Below are 19025 nucleotides of genomic sequence, written 5' to 3' on the forward strand. Positions count from 1 at the left end.
TTCGTTGCTGCCCGTGGGCTTTCTCTAGTTGCTGCGAGCCAGGGCAGCTCTTCGTTGTGGTGCACGGGCTTCTCATTGCGGTGGCTTCTCTTGTTGTGGAGCACGGGCTCTAGGCGCACAGCCTTCAGTAGTTGCGGCACATGCGCTCAGTAGTTGTGGCTCACGGGCTATAGAGTACCGGCTCAGTAGTTGTGGCGCGCGGGCTTAGTTTCTCCGCGGCATGTGGGATCTTCCTGGACCAGGGCTCGAACCCTTGTCCCTTGCGTTGTCAAGCAGATTCTTAACCGCTGAGCCACCAGGAAGCTCCTCTGCTGCTTTTTAATGTACAATCTGGCCAATTTTTGAAGATGTTTCCTGGGCTCGAGTTAAGCCCTTTGTAGGGTGCGAAGTACCTCATTCTCTTCCGTCATCATATCTGCTCTCATTCCTGACATTTATTTCCACTTTCTTTCCATGGTGCCTTACTTGTTATTGCACTGCTCTGCATTCTCCTCCTTGAAGCTATTCTCTGTCTTTCCTCTCTTCCACTAACTTCTACTTTGCTTTTCATAGAGCGTGACCTCTGGGCCCATTTCAGGCAGATCTCAGGCTCTGTACTAAATCAGTTAACAGAGGTTAGAATCCCAGCTTTCTCCAGGGATGCTGGCTTTCCTATGTGTATCTGGGGCTCCCTTCATGGGCAAGTCGACCACCAAATTGAATATTAGATTTATGAAAGCTGAGAGAATGAGTACAGTGTCAGATATTGTGTCAGGAACCCTGTTGAAACTTATTTTGATTAATCACCATGACAGCCCTTGGATAGGAAGTATCTCCTTTTTATTTACGTATTTATGTATGTATTTAGTGGCCGCACTACATGGCTTGTGGGATGGCCCGTTGGGGCTGGAATCCGTGCCCCCTGCATTGGAAGCGCAGAGTCTTAACCACTGGACCACCAGGGAAGTCCCAGAAGTATCTCCTTTTGATAAAGGAGGAAACCAAGGCTCAGAGCTAAGCTCTGTGAGCTGGGCCGTGTTGAGTTGAGGTTGCCAGATGCCTGTCAGAAAAACATCACGACACTGGAAGGGTGTGTGTGAGTGTGCATGCACGCACATACGTGTGAAAGTACTATCTCATTAAACACTTTTTTTTGCTGGTTTTAACTGACAATTTATATTTAGTATGATCTAGCTATATTTTTGATCTTTTGGCAAAAGTGCTTTACTTCAGAACAATTAGATGGAATGTGCAAATCTTCTGTTTTCATAACGTTTGTTTTCTATTACCAAGCAGAAAGTTAACTGCACGACTGGCTTTTTCAATAACAGACCCCAGGTGCCCTGCATGGAGCCGAGATCTGGTCACAGGTCTCTGCCCCAAACTCTGTCCTCTCCCTAAAACCAGGGGTCTGCTACTCTAATATCCTCAAAATGGATCGAAGGGTCTTAAGCTACTGATACCTGTTCCTGATGGTTTTTTCTTGGGGGGGGGCGGGTTGAGAAGGAGGTAGGGATTGAAGTAGAGAAAGGAAGGGGGAGGGGAGAAACCAGGGACAGTAGGCACCTTCCTCTAGAGCAGGCTCTTTCCCTTCACCGCACGCGCCACTCACGTCCTCTGAGCTGCGTAGTTACCCAACCACACGCATCCATGCGTTCAGTTCAGTATATCGTTTAAAGAATTAAGTGAAAACGTTTAGATTTTATGTGCGCAAATGCATGATAAGTTTATTCTGGGAAAGAAGCGAAAACATCTCTGAACTTACTTGGCTCTCTGAAAATCTTCCAGCAGAATATTATTATTTTATGAGTGAATTAAATGTACAAAATATAAAACTACATTTTATGCTAATTACATATAAATAGCAATGAAATTTATAAACTGAGAGAATTGTCTGAGTAGTAAAACATTTTTGTTAAGACTACTAAATTAAATATTTAAATTAAACATATTTTTACTTAATACAAAATAATAAATGTTCACTATTATGGATTTCAGTTTATACCAAAAATATTTTCAAACATTTAAAACTAGCAAATGCTACAATGTTTTCATACTAAACGTTTAACATTTCAAGGCATAACAAATTAATCTATTTCTTAATATAAACTATTGCACAATATTCTGGAATTAAATTCTTTTTGTAACAGAAAAATTATTCCTACAAAGATTACGGGACCAAATAGTGAAAAAGCTTTTGGGTGAGTTATTTCCAGTTAAGAGTCTAAACCGTAGATTTCAGCAGAAGTGGTGCCAGTAGAGGCTCACACGCGGGTGGTGACGTCGGCCGAGGGTGGGAAGGAAGTGGCCTGTTCCGAGACCCTGGGACTTCCCAGGCCAGCGAGGCGCAGCGGCGCAAAGCCCACGCGCCTGGCGTCCCAGAGGGATGCAAGAAACAAAACCCAACACTGGCACCATCTACGCAGCAGTGACGTCAAATCTGTTCTAAGATGGATCATTTCGTGAGAATCTATGTTAACAAACTGTAACAGGAGCCTTATAACTATAGCTGTTACATAGGTCCTAGCTGCACATCACAGCGGGGTTTATCTGCGCTCCGCGGGCGCTGAGGCAGATGGAGGTGCTACTGGACCTGCAGTGCAAAATAAAGATAAGACTTTAAGGGCAAAGAGACAAAAGATGGCGCGTTTTATAAATTAAAAAATTGACCCTATTAATTTTAACTAAAAGAAAACATGTACCTCTGCATCTATTTATAAGGATTGTTACTGAAGTCTACACAAAAGTCTAGTGCACGGTCCTACCCGCAGCCAAAAATCGCACGTCGGAAACATCAGCCTCCAACTTGCAGGCGGCTGGTGATCGCTGAGTCAAGCCTGCAAGTGCCGGGAAGGTTCTGCTGACACAGGAGGGCGGAGCTGAACGCGCAGTGGGGCGGCTCAGCTCCACCGGGCTGTTGCGGCCCCAGGGGATGCTCCGCGGCCCCCACCGTGCACCCCGACACCGCACCCTGCGCACCCGCGTTAACGGTGCCACTCATCTAAAAGGCCAGCTAGCTATCTGGCGTGTCAGAAACACCTCGAGCGGCTGCAAAAATTGCAGTGAAAAATGACAATCCTGCGACAGGTGGAGGGAAAACACACTAAAGAAGCCTTGCTGAGGTCCGGACACTTGCAGCGGCCGGCTCGGGTCGGAAAAGGCAAGCTCCGGTGGGCGATTGCTGTTCATCACGTTAAAATCCAGGATGGACAGAGCAGGAGGTACGGGAGACAGAGGGCAGCGAGTGGCCGAGGTCAGCCCCAGCGCGCCGCGGCCGGATCTGAAGTTCTGGGGAGGGCGGGGCGGCACCCGGGCAGTGACACCTCGGCGACCCAGAACATGCGCAGAGGCAGGTCTGCTCAGCCAAACGGTGATTCTTCCGGGTTACAGGGGCTTTACCAAGCCTACTTGGTCTTCCACTAATTTTGAACTGTTAAAAATTTCCTCTGAGATTAAGGGGGTCTTGCTGCTAATTTAAACACGTGGATTATATAGCACTGCAGTGATTTATTTCCCAGTAGAAAGTGTATCACCTTTATGTCCAACAACAGTTCCTTGACCAGATCAGATATTTTGGTGGTGGTGAGGTAAATTCTATCTACTTAAGACCATGCAGAAAAACAATACTAAAAACCCTCAGAGACCCTGTGCAGGTGGGTCTGTGTGCCTGGGGCATCTGTATTTATTTACGTATTTGTATTTTTTTAACATCTTTATTGGAGTATAATTGCTTTACAATGTTGTGTTAGTTTCTGCTGTATAACAAAGTGAATCAGCTATACATATACATATATCCCCATATCCCCTCCCTCTTGCGTCTCCCTCCCTCCCACCCTCCCTATCCCCCCCCCCCCAGGTGGTCACAAAGCACCAAGCTGATTTCCCTGTGCTTTGCGGCTGCTTCCCGCTAGCTATCTATTTTACGTTTGGTAGTGTATATAGGGGCACCTGTATTTAAATCAGAGGCTTCTCCTGGCCTTTCACTTCTTTACCATTATTTAAACCCACATTTCTCACGTAGTGTCTAATAAAATGTATGCCTCTGAAGTAAACTGAAATATGCTTTATCTTGTGTGATATGCATAAAAGAGTAATTCTGTTGCAATAATGTAAGCGGTCCTTCTTTTGCTGTCCCCAAACTGTGTTTCTAGAAGTCTGACTTTTTGTTTTCGGCCCCTCTGCGCAGCATGCCCATCTTAGTTCCCGGACCAGGGATGGAACTCGTGCCCCCTGCAATGGAAGCGCGGAGTCTTCACCACTGGACCGCCAGGGAAGTCCTAGAACTCTGACTTTTTAAAGACATAGATGTCCCCAGCTTTTGTAGTTAGAACACAGGTGGTTTGGAGAGGGACCTCACAGGATTCCGAGATACATCATCGTCAGAATGAAGAATGTCCATCAATTGTTTTTGTGTCTGAGACACTTTTTATACTTGGCTGCAGGTCAGTTTCTCCATAAATACTCACTTGGAGAAGACTCTGTAATAAAGGACAAGTGCATTAGTTGTTCAATTTAATAAATGAGGCTAAATGTAAAAGAATTACTCTCAATAATTCCTTAAAAATCAGTAAAACTTTGTATGACTTAAAACGGCATCATGATGACAATGGAGAGAGGGTATCATTAAGACACTGGCCAGGCCAGCGTGGTGCCCACTGGCCTGGAAGACGGGCAGAGCTCATGTTTACAAAACATCCCATAAAACACTTGAGATGCTTGAAGAGACACAACACAGCTCCTTCCTCCTCAATCAGAGAAATGAAGCCTCGGAGTGAAAATAAGTTTCCTAAAGGCAAATGGTCAATAAGTTCTAGACACAGCTCCTTCCTCCTCAATCAGAGAAATGAAGCCTCGGAGTGAAAATAAGTTTCCTAAAGGCAAATGGTCAATAAGTTCTAGAGCTACGGAAACGAAATATCATACTCGATAGACCTTATGATGGACACGGCCCCAAATAAGACTAATTGTCCCTGTGACGGTGATTGTTGAAAATCAAACTAATAAACTTTTTTGAACAGTTAATTTCAGGGAAATGTCTAAGCTATTCAAAGTTTAATGACAAAGTTTAAGAAATGCTGATAATGGAACAAATTCAAGCTTGAACTGTGAATTCTTTCCAAGAACTGGGGCTTTATCTGAAGCTGCCTCAGAGAGGACCAAGCATTGCAGGGATCAGAATCTTTTGGACCCAGGAGACTAAAACTGACATCATGTGTGTGGTACAACACATAAAGCATCAGAATTTTTGACAACTAAAAGAAAATGCAAAGCCACAGAAATAATGACTTTTGCTATTCATCTGAATAAAGAGGAAAGAAGCACAATATATATTATCCTCATGTGTAACTGTAACCTCAATAACTCTGTAGGCTTTTTATGTGGTTTTTAGATCACTCATTATGATATAGGCAATGAGACAAGGGGTCTCAGGGGCCGTGCACTTCACCTGGGCCTTCCTTGGCGCCTTCCGGAGCCTCCGGGTCTGGGGGCGGCTCGGCGTCCCACGGAGACTGGGACGGAGACGAAGCAGAGGCCCTGGATGTCTGCGGGGTCCTCTTGTCTGGGTCTGCTTGCTGCTGTGACCACTCAGCGTTATATCCATTGCTAATACATTTGGAAAAGTTTGTGGGTGAACTGGTTTTTTGACCAGGCCTCAAAAAGAGAAAAATTAAGTACTTAAGTACAAAGGTGAAGGGTAATCCAGAAGCGTTCTCAGCGAACATACTGATGGTAAATTAGATGCGTTACTGTCCCTGAAGACACAACAGAGATGCTTCTCCCTCTCTTCCTCTATCTCTCTTTCTCAATCTCTCTCCACTTTTAAGCATAAGGCAGTAACCTCCAAGCATCCTTGTACACAGTGAGCGCATACTTAGTTCAGTTTCCAAAACCTTTCTTCAGAACAGCCAATGAGAAGAATTCCAGCATTTCCCAGGGATGCCTTCTTCTGAAAGCACTGCCCCTTCCCTGGGGAGGGATGAGTGACTCAGACTCTACCACTTTCAAACAAATTGTTACTTTCTTAATTAGTTCTTCCCTGTTCATGTGAAAGATTATCTGCTGCTTCTTTACACACTTCTGTCTTCTCTCTGTCATTTACATCTTTGAAGACCTTATCATAACCTCCATTAGGAGAGGCAGGGAGATCGGATGTAAAACAGGTGACACATATCACCTGTGCCCTCCGACCCTTGGGTTTCTTACTTGTAAATCACTCTGTTGTCAAGAGTCTTCCTAATGGCTCTGGCGGGCTCTCTCTCTCTCTCTCTCTCTGTATATATATATATATATATAGATAGATAGATATAGATATATAGATATAGATAGATAGGTAGATATAGAAATATAGATGGATATAGATAGACAGAAAGACATAGAGGTATACAGATATAGGTAGATAGATAGATAGACGATGGATGATAGATAGATATAATTTTTTTGCCCTCCCAGTCTGAGTGTGGTGCTTTCATGGCATTTGTCGCACAATGTAACGGATTGGTTGCTCCTCCCCCAGCCTCACTAGAGGAGAAGCGATTGTAAGAAGTAGTCAGACAATTAACGGCATTAATTCTAGCACTACAGTGAGATTCTGGGGAAGGGAAGAGAAACAGAAGGCCTCGGGGACCCCCGCTCCAGCTGGGCGAGTAATGAAGTGTCAGGGCGCCTGACAGGTGTTCCAGCTGAATGCAGAGCCGAGGACTCACTAGGCGCAGACACCAGGGTCCAGGCCTTGGGGACAGAGAACGTCAGGACTGAGTAGCACACACATGTGGCCCCAAGTTTATAGGGTGAGCTTGGGTGACACAGGCTGACAGAGGAGAGAGCTCAGCTCGGCGCTCAGGGCGGGGGAGGATGGGGTCCACAGGGGCCCGGGGGGCACCCAGAGGGAAGGGAAAATGGAAGAGGAGGCCAGTAGACAGGGCCAGGCCATGCGAAGTTGTGCCACTGAAGTCACATCACCACAACCTGCTGCTGGGAAGCGAATACTGTTAGGCCGGCATCAGCATCGAGTATTGGAGCCGTGGTTGTCACTGTTGTCACTTGGACCAAAGACCAAACCCAAACCGAACCCAGACCACGCTGGCGCGGCCTGTGCACTTACATGGGGGGAAAGGACAGTCTGCTTCCTGCAGGGTCTTTGGGGCCAAGCGGGGTCCCGGCTTTGCTCGGATACTTGGACTCGATGGCTGGTAGCCTCACCTGTACAGAGAGACACACGAATCCCTGACTTAGAAGCGTTTGCTCACTGCACTTTCTCAGCCCCTGCATGGCTCTGTCAACGGTTTGGCGGCAGTACAGCGTCCAGCCTTTTATAGGGCATGGACACCGTGACCCTGGTTAGCATCCGAAGCCTCTGTTTATTGCTGGGAAGTGTCGCCGGGAGCGGCCCGTTCACTGAACATGCCAACCCCCCAGAGCCAGGCTCAGGGCTGGGACAGGGTGTCTTGAGGACAGACAGCCGGCCTGCTGCACGCAGCTGACACTGCACAGTGCTCGACTCTGCGAGCCCCGGAATAAACTTCCAGGGTTTCTCTTCCAAGCAGACACTGCGAAGCGGGCTGGGGTCAGGCGAGGAACCTGCCAGCCAGCGAGGCCGCTCCCCTGTCGTGCGGGGGGAGGGCGGCCAACCTTGCTCATCGTCAGGACCCACTGCCGGTTTTAACATGAACGCCACCAGTTCACCCACAGATCCCCACGTCCCAGGAGCCACGCCAGCCCCGTGAACCGAGACACCGCCACCAGGAAGCCACTGACCCGAGATGGCCTTCACGGGGTGCCTTTGAAACAGAAATGCCTTGAAAGTGTGTGCCCTGCAGTCAGTGCTCCTTCAAGGTCAAATACAAATACCCAGGGTTTGCACAGAAGAAAAGCAGCGTCTCCTCTTCCCTTCTTGTCCGTACAGAGTATTCCGGGGAATTTTAACTTAAACCCTTAAACAGAACGGGCTTGCTCAGAAACTGGATAATGTCCTTTCTATCTGGGCAGATGAGAAGTGACGGCCAACTTTCCCAGAGATGAGTGTCAGCTGGTTAAAACACACTCCGTAAAAGGCAATCTTCCCTCAAGGGTCGCATTCATAAGGAGAAGAAGGAAGCTAATTTCCCGTGGCCTCTGGCCTTTCAGCAGATCGAACTTAAGATGCAGATCCCGGGGCCACGAGACACACCCTGCGGACAAGCACATCGCGGGGCGTGCTCCGGGCGGCAAGCAAAGCCATGCCATCTAGTGGGGCTCCAGTCACCTTTCTTTTCTCCTTTACCAGTCCCTCTGCCTCTCTTTGCCAAACCGTCTTCATGTCGAAGTCGAAGGGCCCCCTTCTGGACTCGTAGTTGCCACTGGCGTGATCGGGGTTAGACTCTTCATAAACCATGTAATCCGGTATGGACACAGCGGGGACCCTGCAGAAACGGACGGAAGGGCCCCGGCCCGCGGCTTAGGGCCACCTCCTGACCTCCCCTCCAAGGAGGGGCCCTCCGGGATGCAGCGGCGGGGAGAAGCTGGGCAACCAGCCGACCCCCAGCAAGGACGGGACGGAAGAGGGCGCCCAGCCTCCCGGAGACAGTGGGCTGCAGGGAGGCGGCGGGCTGCAGGGAGGCTGGGGACGCAGGCCTGGGCGGGGCCGCAACGCGGGGGTCTGGATACTCACTGCCTCCGGTCGGCCGTCGGCGGCTGGCTGTGGTGGACGTACCAGTCTGGCAAGGAGTAGGCCACGGGGGAGCCCCTACTGGTCCCGGGGGCAAAGTGCTTCAGCAGATCTCGAGGCCAAAAAGACACGGCTGTGAGCGGCCTGCGCATTACCAGCGGGCAGGTCGCAGCGACGAGGGGACCGGCTCTCCTCCTGGACTCCACTGGGCCGGGGGACAGCACGCCGGGGTGTCCGCGGTGTCCTCACCCGCCAGTGCTCGTGCTGCCTGGTGCCCAGAGGACATCCCTCCTGTACCCCTGCCCCGCCGCAGGCCACCTCCTCCCTGTCTCTGGGGGGGAGGGGGAGGGGTCCTTGCCCCAGGGCGGTATCTGCGGGGACAGAACTCCTCGGGGCCCCCGGGGGGCTGCGCCCTGGCTCCTCTCTCTGGCCAGGACAGTCTGTTCTCCACCCCCCACGCGGCAGTTCTGGGGTGAGCCGCCCCCTCCAGGTTTCCGGTGGGAAGCGGGGCACCGGCCCCTCTAAATCCTGGGGGCAGGGGGAGTGTTAACCGGTGCCCCGCTTGGAGCCAGGCTGAGAGGGTCAGAGACGCGCTCAGGCTTTAGCTCCCGCCGACCCCCCACTTGCTGCCAGGTCTTCGTCCCCCTCCCCCGGCTTGAGGGCTTTTCCCAGGCCGGGGTCAGTCAGGCGGGGAAGCGGGAGCGACCGGTCTTGCCTGCTAAGCGGGCGCGACGGCCAGCATCGACTGTTCGACTGTTCTTACTATTAGAAAGATATGTTTAACTATTTTCTTTTTTGAACTTTCCATTTTTAAATATTTCAGACTTAGACAAAAGGTCCAAAAAATGGTATGAATTCCCCTAAACCCTTCACCCAGATTCCTCAAATGCTGCGTTTCGTTTCCCATTTGCTTTACTGCTCTTTCTCTCCCCCCCCCATTAGTATTGTCACTGTCATTGCTGTTTGGGGGACCGTTGGGAGGCTTCCAGAGACAGTTATGACATAATCACAGTGTAGTGATCAAAATCAGGAAATTAGTGTGATGCAATCCTTTTATCCAGTTTACAGATCTCGTTCAGATTCTGCCAGCACTCCCACTAATGTCCTAACTGGTGGCTGGGGAGTGGGGAGGTGGTGGACCTTCTGTGCTTTACACGCAGTGAATCACATGGTCTGTTCCGGGCTTTTGACCATTAAAGCCAGGTGCTGCCCTCTGCCATGTCGCCCACTCTCCCCGTGACAATCTCCACAGCAGGAACAGGGGTCAGAAAGAGAGAGAGAAAGGTCAGCGTTTCTCAGGCTCGTTCACCGCAAAGGCCAGCCAGAAGGTGTGCTAGATAGATGTGACTCCGAACTTGACCAGCAACTTTAATTAGCACAGCTGAACAGGCCTTTCTCGGTTACATCATGGATAGAAGCGTGGTGTTCATAAACATCACCATGGACACTCATCCCTGGCCTCCATTACAAAGAAGATATTAATACACAGGATGAGGGATGACGAGACAGAGCAACAGGAGCAAAGATGCTTCACAGGCGACTGGGGAAGGGGTGGCCCTGAGCTGGGCGGCTGCAGCGCAGAGACAGAGACTGCAGTTAGACAGGGAGGTAGGCACGGGAGTCACCACAGGGGTGTCTCTCAGAAGGAAAATCCCAGTTCGGTGAACTCACAGCCTAGTGGGTCTTTCCCATAAACGGCAGCACACCCCTGAAGAGTCTGTACCCTGAACTGTATCCATTGACCTGGACTTCCTACGGCCTTGGGCAAAGCTCACACACTTCACATATTTTTACAGGGAAGACACAATGACCAGACGACCGTGTCACTCCCGCTACAAAGCACAAGGCTGCGGTGCTCACCGGGCTGGCCGCCTTGCTTCGCCAGCTTCACGTACTCTGAGTCCGTTTCCTTCACCCAGTACCTTCTTGCCCCGAGCGTGTGCCCACTGGGGGCTGCCCTCAGGTCACTGAGGCCTGGGATCTGGGACGCTGGCGGGGCATCCACAGCTTTCTCAGACCGCTTCACAGGAAGGTGGTAATACCAATCTAGGGGAGAGGAGGCCAAGGGTCAGGTCATTACTTACGGAATCCAGGCTGGTTTGGTCCACTGCTCAGAAGATAACTACACCAGGGAGGGCGTCACACCCTCCCAGGACACCAGAAGAGGACGTCAACACGGGGCACCAGCACAGGCGAAACTGCCCTCTTGTAAACGCCTGTCACCCGAGGCATAACCCTGCCAGTCGTGTAGTTAACAGTCCCTAAAAGCCACGAGCAGCAGCCACGGCGCCCGGCAGATGACGAGCACCTTCTAGAAGGCCTGCCGGCCCCTCTGCTGCTGGCTGCCCCTCTGTCCCAAAGCAGTGAGAGCAGAGCCTTTCCCTGGGGTTTTTAGCCTCCCAGTGAGGTATCCAAATCCCCTACATGTGCAGCTCTCTCTCTCTTCTCCTTCAGTCCTCCATGAATTGGGACTAGACTGCATTTCCGGGAGTACACATCCCTGAAAGATCCCAAAGCACTTAAAACGTGGGCAAGCCTCTGGACTATGTGACCAAATGTTAGCCAAGATTTGATCAACTTAGAACTTTAAAAACACTGAGATATCTTGAGAAAAACTCTTACCAAAGTGGGCACAGAGGGACCATATCTCAACATAATAAAAGCTATTTATGACATACACACAGCCAGCATGATACTCAATGGTAGAAAGCTGAAAGCCTTCCCACTAAACTCTGTAACAAGACAAGGATGCCCACTCTCACCACTTCTATTCAACATAGTATTAGAAGTCCTAGCCACAGCAATCAGACAAGAAAAAGAAATAAAAAGTTTTCAAATTGGTAGGGAAGAGGTAAAATTGTCATTATATGCAGATGAAATGATACTATATATAGAAAACCCTAAAGACTCCACACAAAAACTACTAGAACTGATATATGAATTCAACCAGGTAGCAGGATACAAGATTACAGAAATCTGTTGCATTTCTTTACAGTAACAATGAAATATCAGAAAGGGAAAGTAAAAAAAAAAAAAAAAAAATCCCTTCTAAAATCACATCAAAAAGACAAAAAAAAAAAAGAACTTAGGAATAAACCTGACCAAGGAGGCAAAAGACTTATATGCTGAGAACTATAAAACATTGATAAAGAAAACTGAAGATGATTCAAAGAAATGGAAAGATATCCCATGCTCTTGGGTTGGAAAAATTAATACAGTAAGTTCCCTACATACGAACTTTTAAGTTGCACACTTTCAAAGATGTGAACATGCATCTGGTTCCAGCAAGGAACCAGAACCTGTGCCATCAACATCAGGCATGAGTGAAATTGCAGCTTGCCCTCCAACTCCTATTGCTCATGATCCTTCAGCTCTACCATCTCCCACCTCCTCTCCATCCTCCAGTCAGTAATTCTTCTTGCCTGTTAACTGGATGCCAGCCCCTGGATGCCAGCTGTTGTACTGTACTTTTCAAGGTACTGTACTGTATGATTAAAAATATTTTCTTTACTTTTTGTTTGTTTTTTATGTATTATTTGTGTTAAAAGTATTATAAACCTATTACAATACAGTACTATATAGCCGATTGTGTTATTTGGGTACGTAGGCGAACTTTGTTGGACTTATGAACAAATTGGACTCTCAGAACGGAACTTGTTTGTATGTAGGGGACTTACTGTATTGTTAAAATGGCCATACTACCCAAAGCAATCTACAGCTTTAACATGATGCCTATCAAATTACCCATGACATTTTTCACAGAACTAGAACAAATAATCCTAAAATTTATATAGGACCACAAAAGACCCAGAGTTGCCAAAGCAATCCTGAGGAAAAAGAAAAAGCTGGAGACATAACTGTTCCAGACTTCAGACAAAACTACAAAGCTACAGTAATCAAAACAGTGTGGTGTTGGCACAAAAACAGACCTACAGATCAGTGGAACAGAATAAAGAGCCCAGAAATAAACCCACACACCTAGGGTCAATTAATCTGTGACAAAGGAGGCAAGAATAAACAGTGAGGAAAAGACAGTCTCTTTAGCAAGTGGTGTTGGGAAACTTGGACAGCCACATGTAAATCAATGAAGTTAGAACACTCCCTCTCTCTCACACAAAAATAAACTCAAAATGGCTTAAAGACTTAAATATAAGACATGATGCCATAAAACTCCTAGAAGAGAACATAGGCAAAACATTCTCTGACATAAATCGTAGCAAAATTTTCTTAGGTCAGTCTCCCAAGGCAATAGAAATAAAAGCAAAAATAAACAAGCGGGACCTAATCAAACTTATAAGCTTTTGAATAGAAAAGGAAATCTAAGCAAAACGAAAAGACAACCTATGGACTGGGAGAAAATATTTGCAAACTATGTGATGGACAAGGGCTTAATGTCCAAAATATACAAACAGCTCATACAACTCAATAACAAAAATCTAAACAATCCAATCAAAACATGGGCAGAAAACCTAAATAAACATTTAGAAGACACACAGGTGGCCAATAGGCAAATGAAAAGATGCTCAACATCACTAATTATTAGAGAAATGCAAATCAAAACTACAATGAGTTATCACCTCACAACAGTCAGAATAGCCATCATCAAAAAGTCTACAAATAATAAATGCTGGGGACTGCCCTCGTAGTGGAGTGGTTAAGAATCCACCTGTCAGTGCAGGGGACACGGGTTCAAGCCCTGGTCCAGGAAGATCCCACAACTAAGCCAATGTGCCACAACTATTGAGCCTGTGTTCTAGAGCCCGCAAGCCGCAACTACTGAGCCCTCGTGCCACAACTACTGAGCCCTCGTGCCACAACTACTGAAGCCGCGCTCTGCAAAAAGAGAAGCCACTGCAATGAGAAGCCCGCACACCACAACGAAGAGTAGCCTCTGCTCAATGCAACTAGAGAAAGCCCATGCACAGCAACAAAGACCCAACGCAGCCAAAAATTAATTAATTAATTATTTTAAAAAATAATAAATGCTGGAGAGGGTGTGGAGAAAAGGGAACCCATCTACACTGTTGGTGGGAATGTATATTGGCGTAGCCACTACGGAGAACACTATGGAGTTTCCTTAAAAGAATTAAAATAGAGCTACCATATGATCCTGCAATCCCACTCTTGGGCACGTATCCGGAAAAGATGAAAACTCTAATTCAAAAAGATACAGGCACCCCTGTGTTCATAAGCAGCACTATTTACAATAGCCAGGACATGGAAGCAACCTAAATGTCCATCAACAGATGAATGGATAAAGAAGATGTGGCACATATATACAATGGAATATTACTCAGCCATAAAAAAGAATGAAATAATGCCATCTGCAGCAACATGGATGGAACTAGAGATTATCATACTAAGTGAAGTAAGTCAGAGTCAGAGAAAGACAAATACCACATATATCACTTATATGTGGAATCTAAAAAAAAGATACAAATGAGCTTATTTACAAAACAGAAATAGACTCACAAACATAGAAAACAAACTTATGGTTACCAAAAAGGAAAGGTGGGTGGGAGGGATAAATTAGGCGGTTGAGATTCACATATGTACATTACTATATATAAAATAGATAATCTATAATGACCTACTGTATAGCACAGGGAACTCTACTAAATATCTACCTATAATGGAAAAGAATATGAAAAAGAATAGATATATATGTATAAGTGAATCACTTTGCTGTACACCAGAAATTAACACAATATTGTGGATCAACTATACTCCAATTGGAAAAACAAACAAACACTGAACCAGAAGTAAGAGCCTAACTGAACAGGTTTGCTTATTTGACAGGAGCAGAAAGATGCAGGACTGCGCGCCGCCATCAGGGAGGCTTCACTGGCAAACAATGTTATCTGAACCCCACCGCTTTCCTTTTGCTTGAGGCCAAAGCGGGACATCCCGAGTCGTCAGACAGGAAGGGAGAGCAGCACTCAGGAGGGTGGCTGAAACGGGGCGGGGCAGGGGGGCGGGGCTTTGTCCCGGGCATCCTCACGCTGTGGGAAGCGTCTGGGGCCGCAGACTGGCAGGGGTGGGCTGCGTGTGGCTTCCATGGAAACATCAAGTCTGGTCCCACAAGGGTGAAGCGCGGTGAGTGTAGATAAAGGTGTGGGATTTCTAGGGGAGAGGGTCCCGTGAAGAGGAGGGTGGGAGGACAAACGGGGGTGGTGAATGAAGGCAAGCTTGCTCCCTGCCCTCCGTCCCCATCGATCTGAATCCCCCGCCCCACCCAGAGTGGCCGCGGGGTGGGGTGGGGGCGGTGTGTGTGTGAGCTGAACTGGCCTTGTCAGAGCCCTGAGGCCCCCTCAGTGGACACCCAAGTCACAGCCCTGAAGGCTGCTTTGTGACCACCTGTGAGGGTCCCTGCCAGGAGCGAGAGGTGTGGGCAGAAGCCCAGGGACCTGTCGTGATCAGGCCCACTTGTGGCTCCACAGAGAGAAGACCCTGGGACACTCGGGCTCTTGGTGTTCTGGTGACTCTTTGTGTCCGAGACTGATTAACCGCATGTCCAAATATAAGAACAAATACCACAGCTGATTGAAAACTCTGGACACAAAATCCAGGAGTGTGAAATAAGAAAGATGCCACAAGTAACTCTTGCATTTACGAGCTTACTGGAACCAGCTGTCAAAAATGCATGGCGTTCAGGGAATTCCCTGGCAGTCCAGTGGTTAGGACTCTGAACTCTCAGTGACGAGAGCCCAGGTTCAATCCCTGGTCGGGGAACTAAAATCCCACAAGCTGTGCGTCGTGGCCCAAAAAAAAAAAAAAAAAACTGGCTCCTGGCAGGTGTGATGGGTAATTTTATGTGTCGCCTTAGCTAGGCCACAGTTCCCAGATATTTAGTCTGGCACGTTACTGTGAAGGTGCTTTTTAGAGGAGATTAACAGTCAAATCAATAGACTCTGACTAAAGCAGATAAGTCTCCCTAACGTTGGTGGGCCTGATGCCATCAGTTCAAGGATTTAGGAGAAAAGACTGAGGTCTCCTGAGGAGGAAGGAATTCGGCCCCCAGACAGCCTTTGGACTCAGGACTGCAGCATCAGCCCTTCCCTGGGTCTCCGGCCTGCAGATTTTGGACCTGCCTGCTACACAACTGTGTGAGCCAATTCCTTAAAATAAATGAATCTCCCAGTCAATCTCCCTCCCTCTCTCCACACACACACACACACACACACACACACACACACACACACACATCGTTGGGCTATGGAGAACCCTGGCTGGTACAGTAGGAGCACAGGAAAGCAGTGCTGAATAGATCCCTTTACACAAGCACACATGGATCCCAGGAACAAGAAGTCACCGTCCTCTGAAGCTAAAAGTTAGCCACCCAATCTGTACTTGGAACTAAAGCTACTTCATTGCATAACAATGAATGTTCATGGAAAATCTTTTATATATCTAAAGAACAGTAATTAGATGAACAGTATAGTGGAAACACTGTAGTTTTGAAAATGAGAAACCACCCCCTGGGAAAGCTTTAAAGAAGTGTGCCCAAGCTCACAGAGAAGAAATGTAAGAGCTAGGAGGATGGGTAGGACCATCTTATCTGATTGTATTCAGCTCAAATATTTTCCTTTAGAGGGAAGGCATTCGGTTCCAGCTTTATTTTTCCTCTGTGTTTTGATTACTAATTAATCCACAGAGAACAGAGTAGCTTCTACTTCTCATTACTGGAAGTTTTGGGCAGGCACTGAGCTCTAACCTAGCTGGCTGTTTATCACTGCGTGCCCTGCTCAGAGAGCCAGCACGCGAGTCACTGTGAACCAACTGTCACCACACACACACACACACACACACACACACAGGGTTAAAGAGAACTGTCTTGTCCTCAAACATTATCAGTACTTGTATGGCACCAGATCACTTAACTACCATGTAGATTTCTTTACGAGCTCCCTTGCCCCCTTGCGTGCTTGCTTCATCCATAAGGACCCAGGCTCAGAGAGACCGCAAAGTGACTCAGCTCCATAGCTCTCTGGTGTCTGAGGGCACAGCCCACGGGGCTCTGGAGCCCTGCCTTTGGGCCGCCGCGGCCTTGGAGAACAGGGCAGCCTCCTGAAACTCTGAGCCTCGGCTTCCTCACCTATAAACCAGGGCTAAGGGCCCCTCGGCAGGTTGTTCTGAAGTTCAGTGTTAGCGTGACAGTGTTTAGCAGAGCACCTGGCAAGTGTCGCCGTCTTCTGCGCTGCTCACACGGGGGGGCCACACACTAAGGCACTGAGACGTCAGACCCAGGCTGAGAGCCCACCGTGGAGACGGACACCCAGGCCTCCTGTCCCCTGCCCCATCCCCAGCACAGCCACGGACCCACCCATAGTGGCCACAGCAGAGCTCCAGGCAAGAAGCACGTTGAGACTGTGAAGAAGACCACGCTTGGTCCCACTGCCCGCAGCACCCCCTGCCACCCTCACCCTGCCTTTCCCAGCAGAGCTCTGGGGCTCTCTTCTCCTCCCTCCTTCTCCAGCCCTTCTCGAGATGGGGCAGCGTAAAAATCAAGGCAAAATCAGACTCCAGCACCCAGGTCTTCCTCCTTCCCTTCTGCCAGTTTCACAGCGAGAAGCCCAGCGCCGTGGGAGCCTCCACCAGAGGCTTGTTTCCTGTGTCCCACTGCTTAAAGCAGGAGACATAGTTACCCTGGTTGGGGTCTAAATTAGGAGCAAGAGATAGGTGATCAATGAAATACATGGGGATGCAGCTGAAAATGAAAGTGCCCAAGCCAACATACAGGGAGACCCCTGTGAGACTTAAACAGGCTTGCTGAAACAGAGAAATTTTCAGAGACGCTATCACTCCAAAAACTGAGGAGCTCCAACAGCAGTGGGTAGCCTGGCTTTCTTTTGTTGAACATAGGGAAAAAACAAACAAGCAAACTAACAAACCTAGTTTCCTTCCCCCCCATGCTACCCTTTAAGCCTTGCTTCTACACTGGGGCATAGGGGCAGTGCGCAGCTTTCTCTGAGGGTACCCCTTGTTTTCCTGTCCCCTCCCGGCAGCCCCCGCTGGTGTGAGCCAGTCCAGCCGAGCCAGTCCAGCCGCAGAGCAAACGCGGGTTTCCTCTCCTTGGGTCACTCACCGCAGGGAGCATAGCGGCTCGTGGCGCCGTGCAGCTCCTTGCTCGTGTTCCTCATGCCGGGAGACACGCTGGACCGGCTGTTCTCTGTTCTCGGGTGAACCAGGAACCGACGCGGGGGTTGAGCTGCAGAGGCCGGGTCCCCGTTCCTGCTCTATCTGTCCTCCTCCACCTGACAGGTATGCAGGCGTCTCACTATTCGGGACATGCGGTCAAGTCCAGGCAGGGTATACATCAGGGGCACATCCACACGGGTATACAGCAGGCACACGTCCAGGCAGGGTATACAGCAGGGGCACACACACGCCGAGTAGACAGCAGGGGACAGCAGGTCCCGAGGTACCCCGCCCCCGGCCCGGGTGACGGGTGGCCCCCTCCCTGCCCCGACCCCACTGGCCGTCTGACCCCGCTCACCTGCCGGCCTAGGGTCTGGGTGATTGCCACCTGCAGCGTCCGAGGCCCCTCTGTTCCAGCGGGCGGCTGGGACCAACCCCAAACTCCCAGCGCAGCGCGGAACCACAGCAACCCGCGTCTCCGGGGCAACGGCCTGGGCCAACCGGAGGTCACAGCGGGAGCAGCGGCAGCCAATCGGGGCAGTGTGAGGGGGCCGCAGCCGGCCAGTCAGCTCCAGGGGCAGAACTCGGGCTCCTACTACCAACTGCCCGGCGCCGGTGCGTCGCCTCGGTGCTGGCCTGGGCGTGGCCGCGCTGCTGGCCGGTTGAGGCCTCAGGGCGTGGCGGGGACGTGACTGAGCTGCTGACAGAGGCGTTGCCTCGGTGCTGGCCTGGGCGAGGCCGCGCTGCTGGCGGGGCGAGGCATGGGGCGTGCTCGGGGCGAGGCCGGCCTCAGAGTTCTGGTGCGCCCTCCCCTCCCTGCCGTCCAAGAAATTCGTCAGAGATTTTCTTGTCAATCTCCCATCCATTTAATGCATTAAAAAAAAAAGAGGAGAGGGCTTCCCTGGTGGCGCAGTGGTTAAGAAGCCATCTGCCAATGCAGGGGACACGGGTTCGAGCCCCAATCCGGGAAGATCCCACATGCCGCGGAGCAACTAAGCCCATGCGTCACAACTACTGAGCCTGCGCGCTAGAGCCCGCGAGCCACAACTACTGACGACAGCATGCCTAGAGCCCCTGGTCCACAACAAGAGAAGCCACTGCAATGAGAAGCCCGTGCACCCCAACGAAGAGTAGCCCTGCTCTCTGCAACTAGAGAAAGCCCACGCTGCAACTAGAGAAAGCCCATGCGCAGCAACGAAAACCCAACGCAGCCAAAAATAAATATTAATTAATTATTTTTTAAAAAGGACAAATAAGTACCTGG

General features: G+C 49.4%; 1 protein-coding gene across 4 annotated transcripts; it reads right to left on the reverse strand.

The window, feature by feature from the left end:
• Positions 1 to 1694: 1694 nt before the first annotated feature.
• On the reverse strand, positions 1695 to 18259 carry C9H7orf57 (chromosome 9 C7orf57 homolog). 4 transcript variants are annotated; one of them, XM_032642905.1, is made up of 9 exons: positions 18120 to 18259; positions 17709 to 17877; positions 10484 to 10669; positions 8627 to 8735; positions 8222 to 8378; positions 7082 to 7179; positions 5426 to 5583; positions 4446 to 4457; positions 1695 to 2572 (listed from the first exon to the last, which is right to left on the reverse strand). In XM_032642905.1, exons 2-9 carry the CDS (start codon positions 17761 to 17763, stop codon positions 2526 to 2528), a joined length of 822 nt encoding a protein of 273 aa, XP_032498796.1. In that variant the 5' UTR covers positions 17764 to 17877; positions 18120 to 18259; the 3' UTR covers positions 1695 to 2525. The 4 variants fall into 4 exon arrangements, with proteins under 4 accessions (XP_032498796.1, XP_032498793.1, XP_032498794.1 ...); XM_032642902.1 differs by having other exon boundaries at positions 5426 to 5631; XM_032642903.1 differs by having other exon boundaries at positions 5426 to 5631; positions 17709 to 17900; positions 18120 to 18199.
• Positions 18260 to 19025: the final 766 nt, after the last annotated feature.

This window comes from Phocoena sinus, chromosome 9 (assembly GCF_008692025.1).
Source record: "Phocoena sinus isolate mPhoSin1 chromosome 9, mPhoSin1.pri, whole genome shotgun sequence".
NCBI classification, from domain to species: domain Eukaryota; kingdom Metazoa; phylum Chordata; class Mammalia; order Artiodactyla; family Phocoenidae; genus Phocoena; species Phocoena sinus.

Excerpts from the sequence above, each read along its gene's own strand:
- C9H7orf57 (XM_032642902.1), bottom strand. The coding sequence starts at position 17,763 with ATGAGGAACACGAGCAAGGAGCTGCACGGCGCCACGAGCCGCTATGCT. Across the intron at positions 8,736-10,483 it reads GAAGCAAGGCGGCCAGCCCG|ATCTGCTGAAGCACTTTGCC; the intron begins GTGAGCACCGCA and ends TTTGGCCTCGAG. Across the intron at positions 8,379-8,626 it reads CCGACGGCCGACCGGAGGCA|GGTCCCCGCTGTGTCCATAC; the intron begins GTGAGTATCCAG and ends CCGTTTCTGCAG.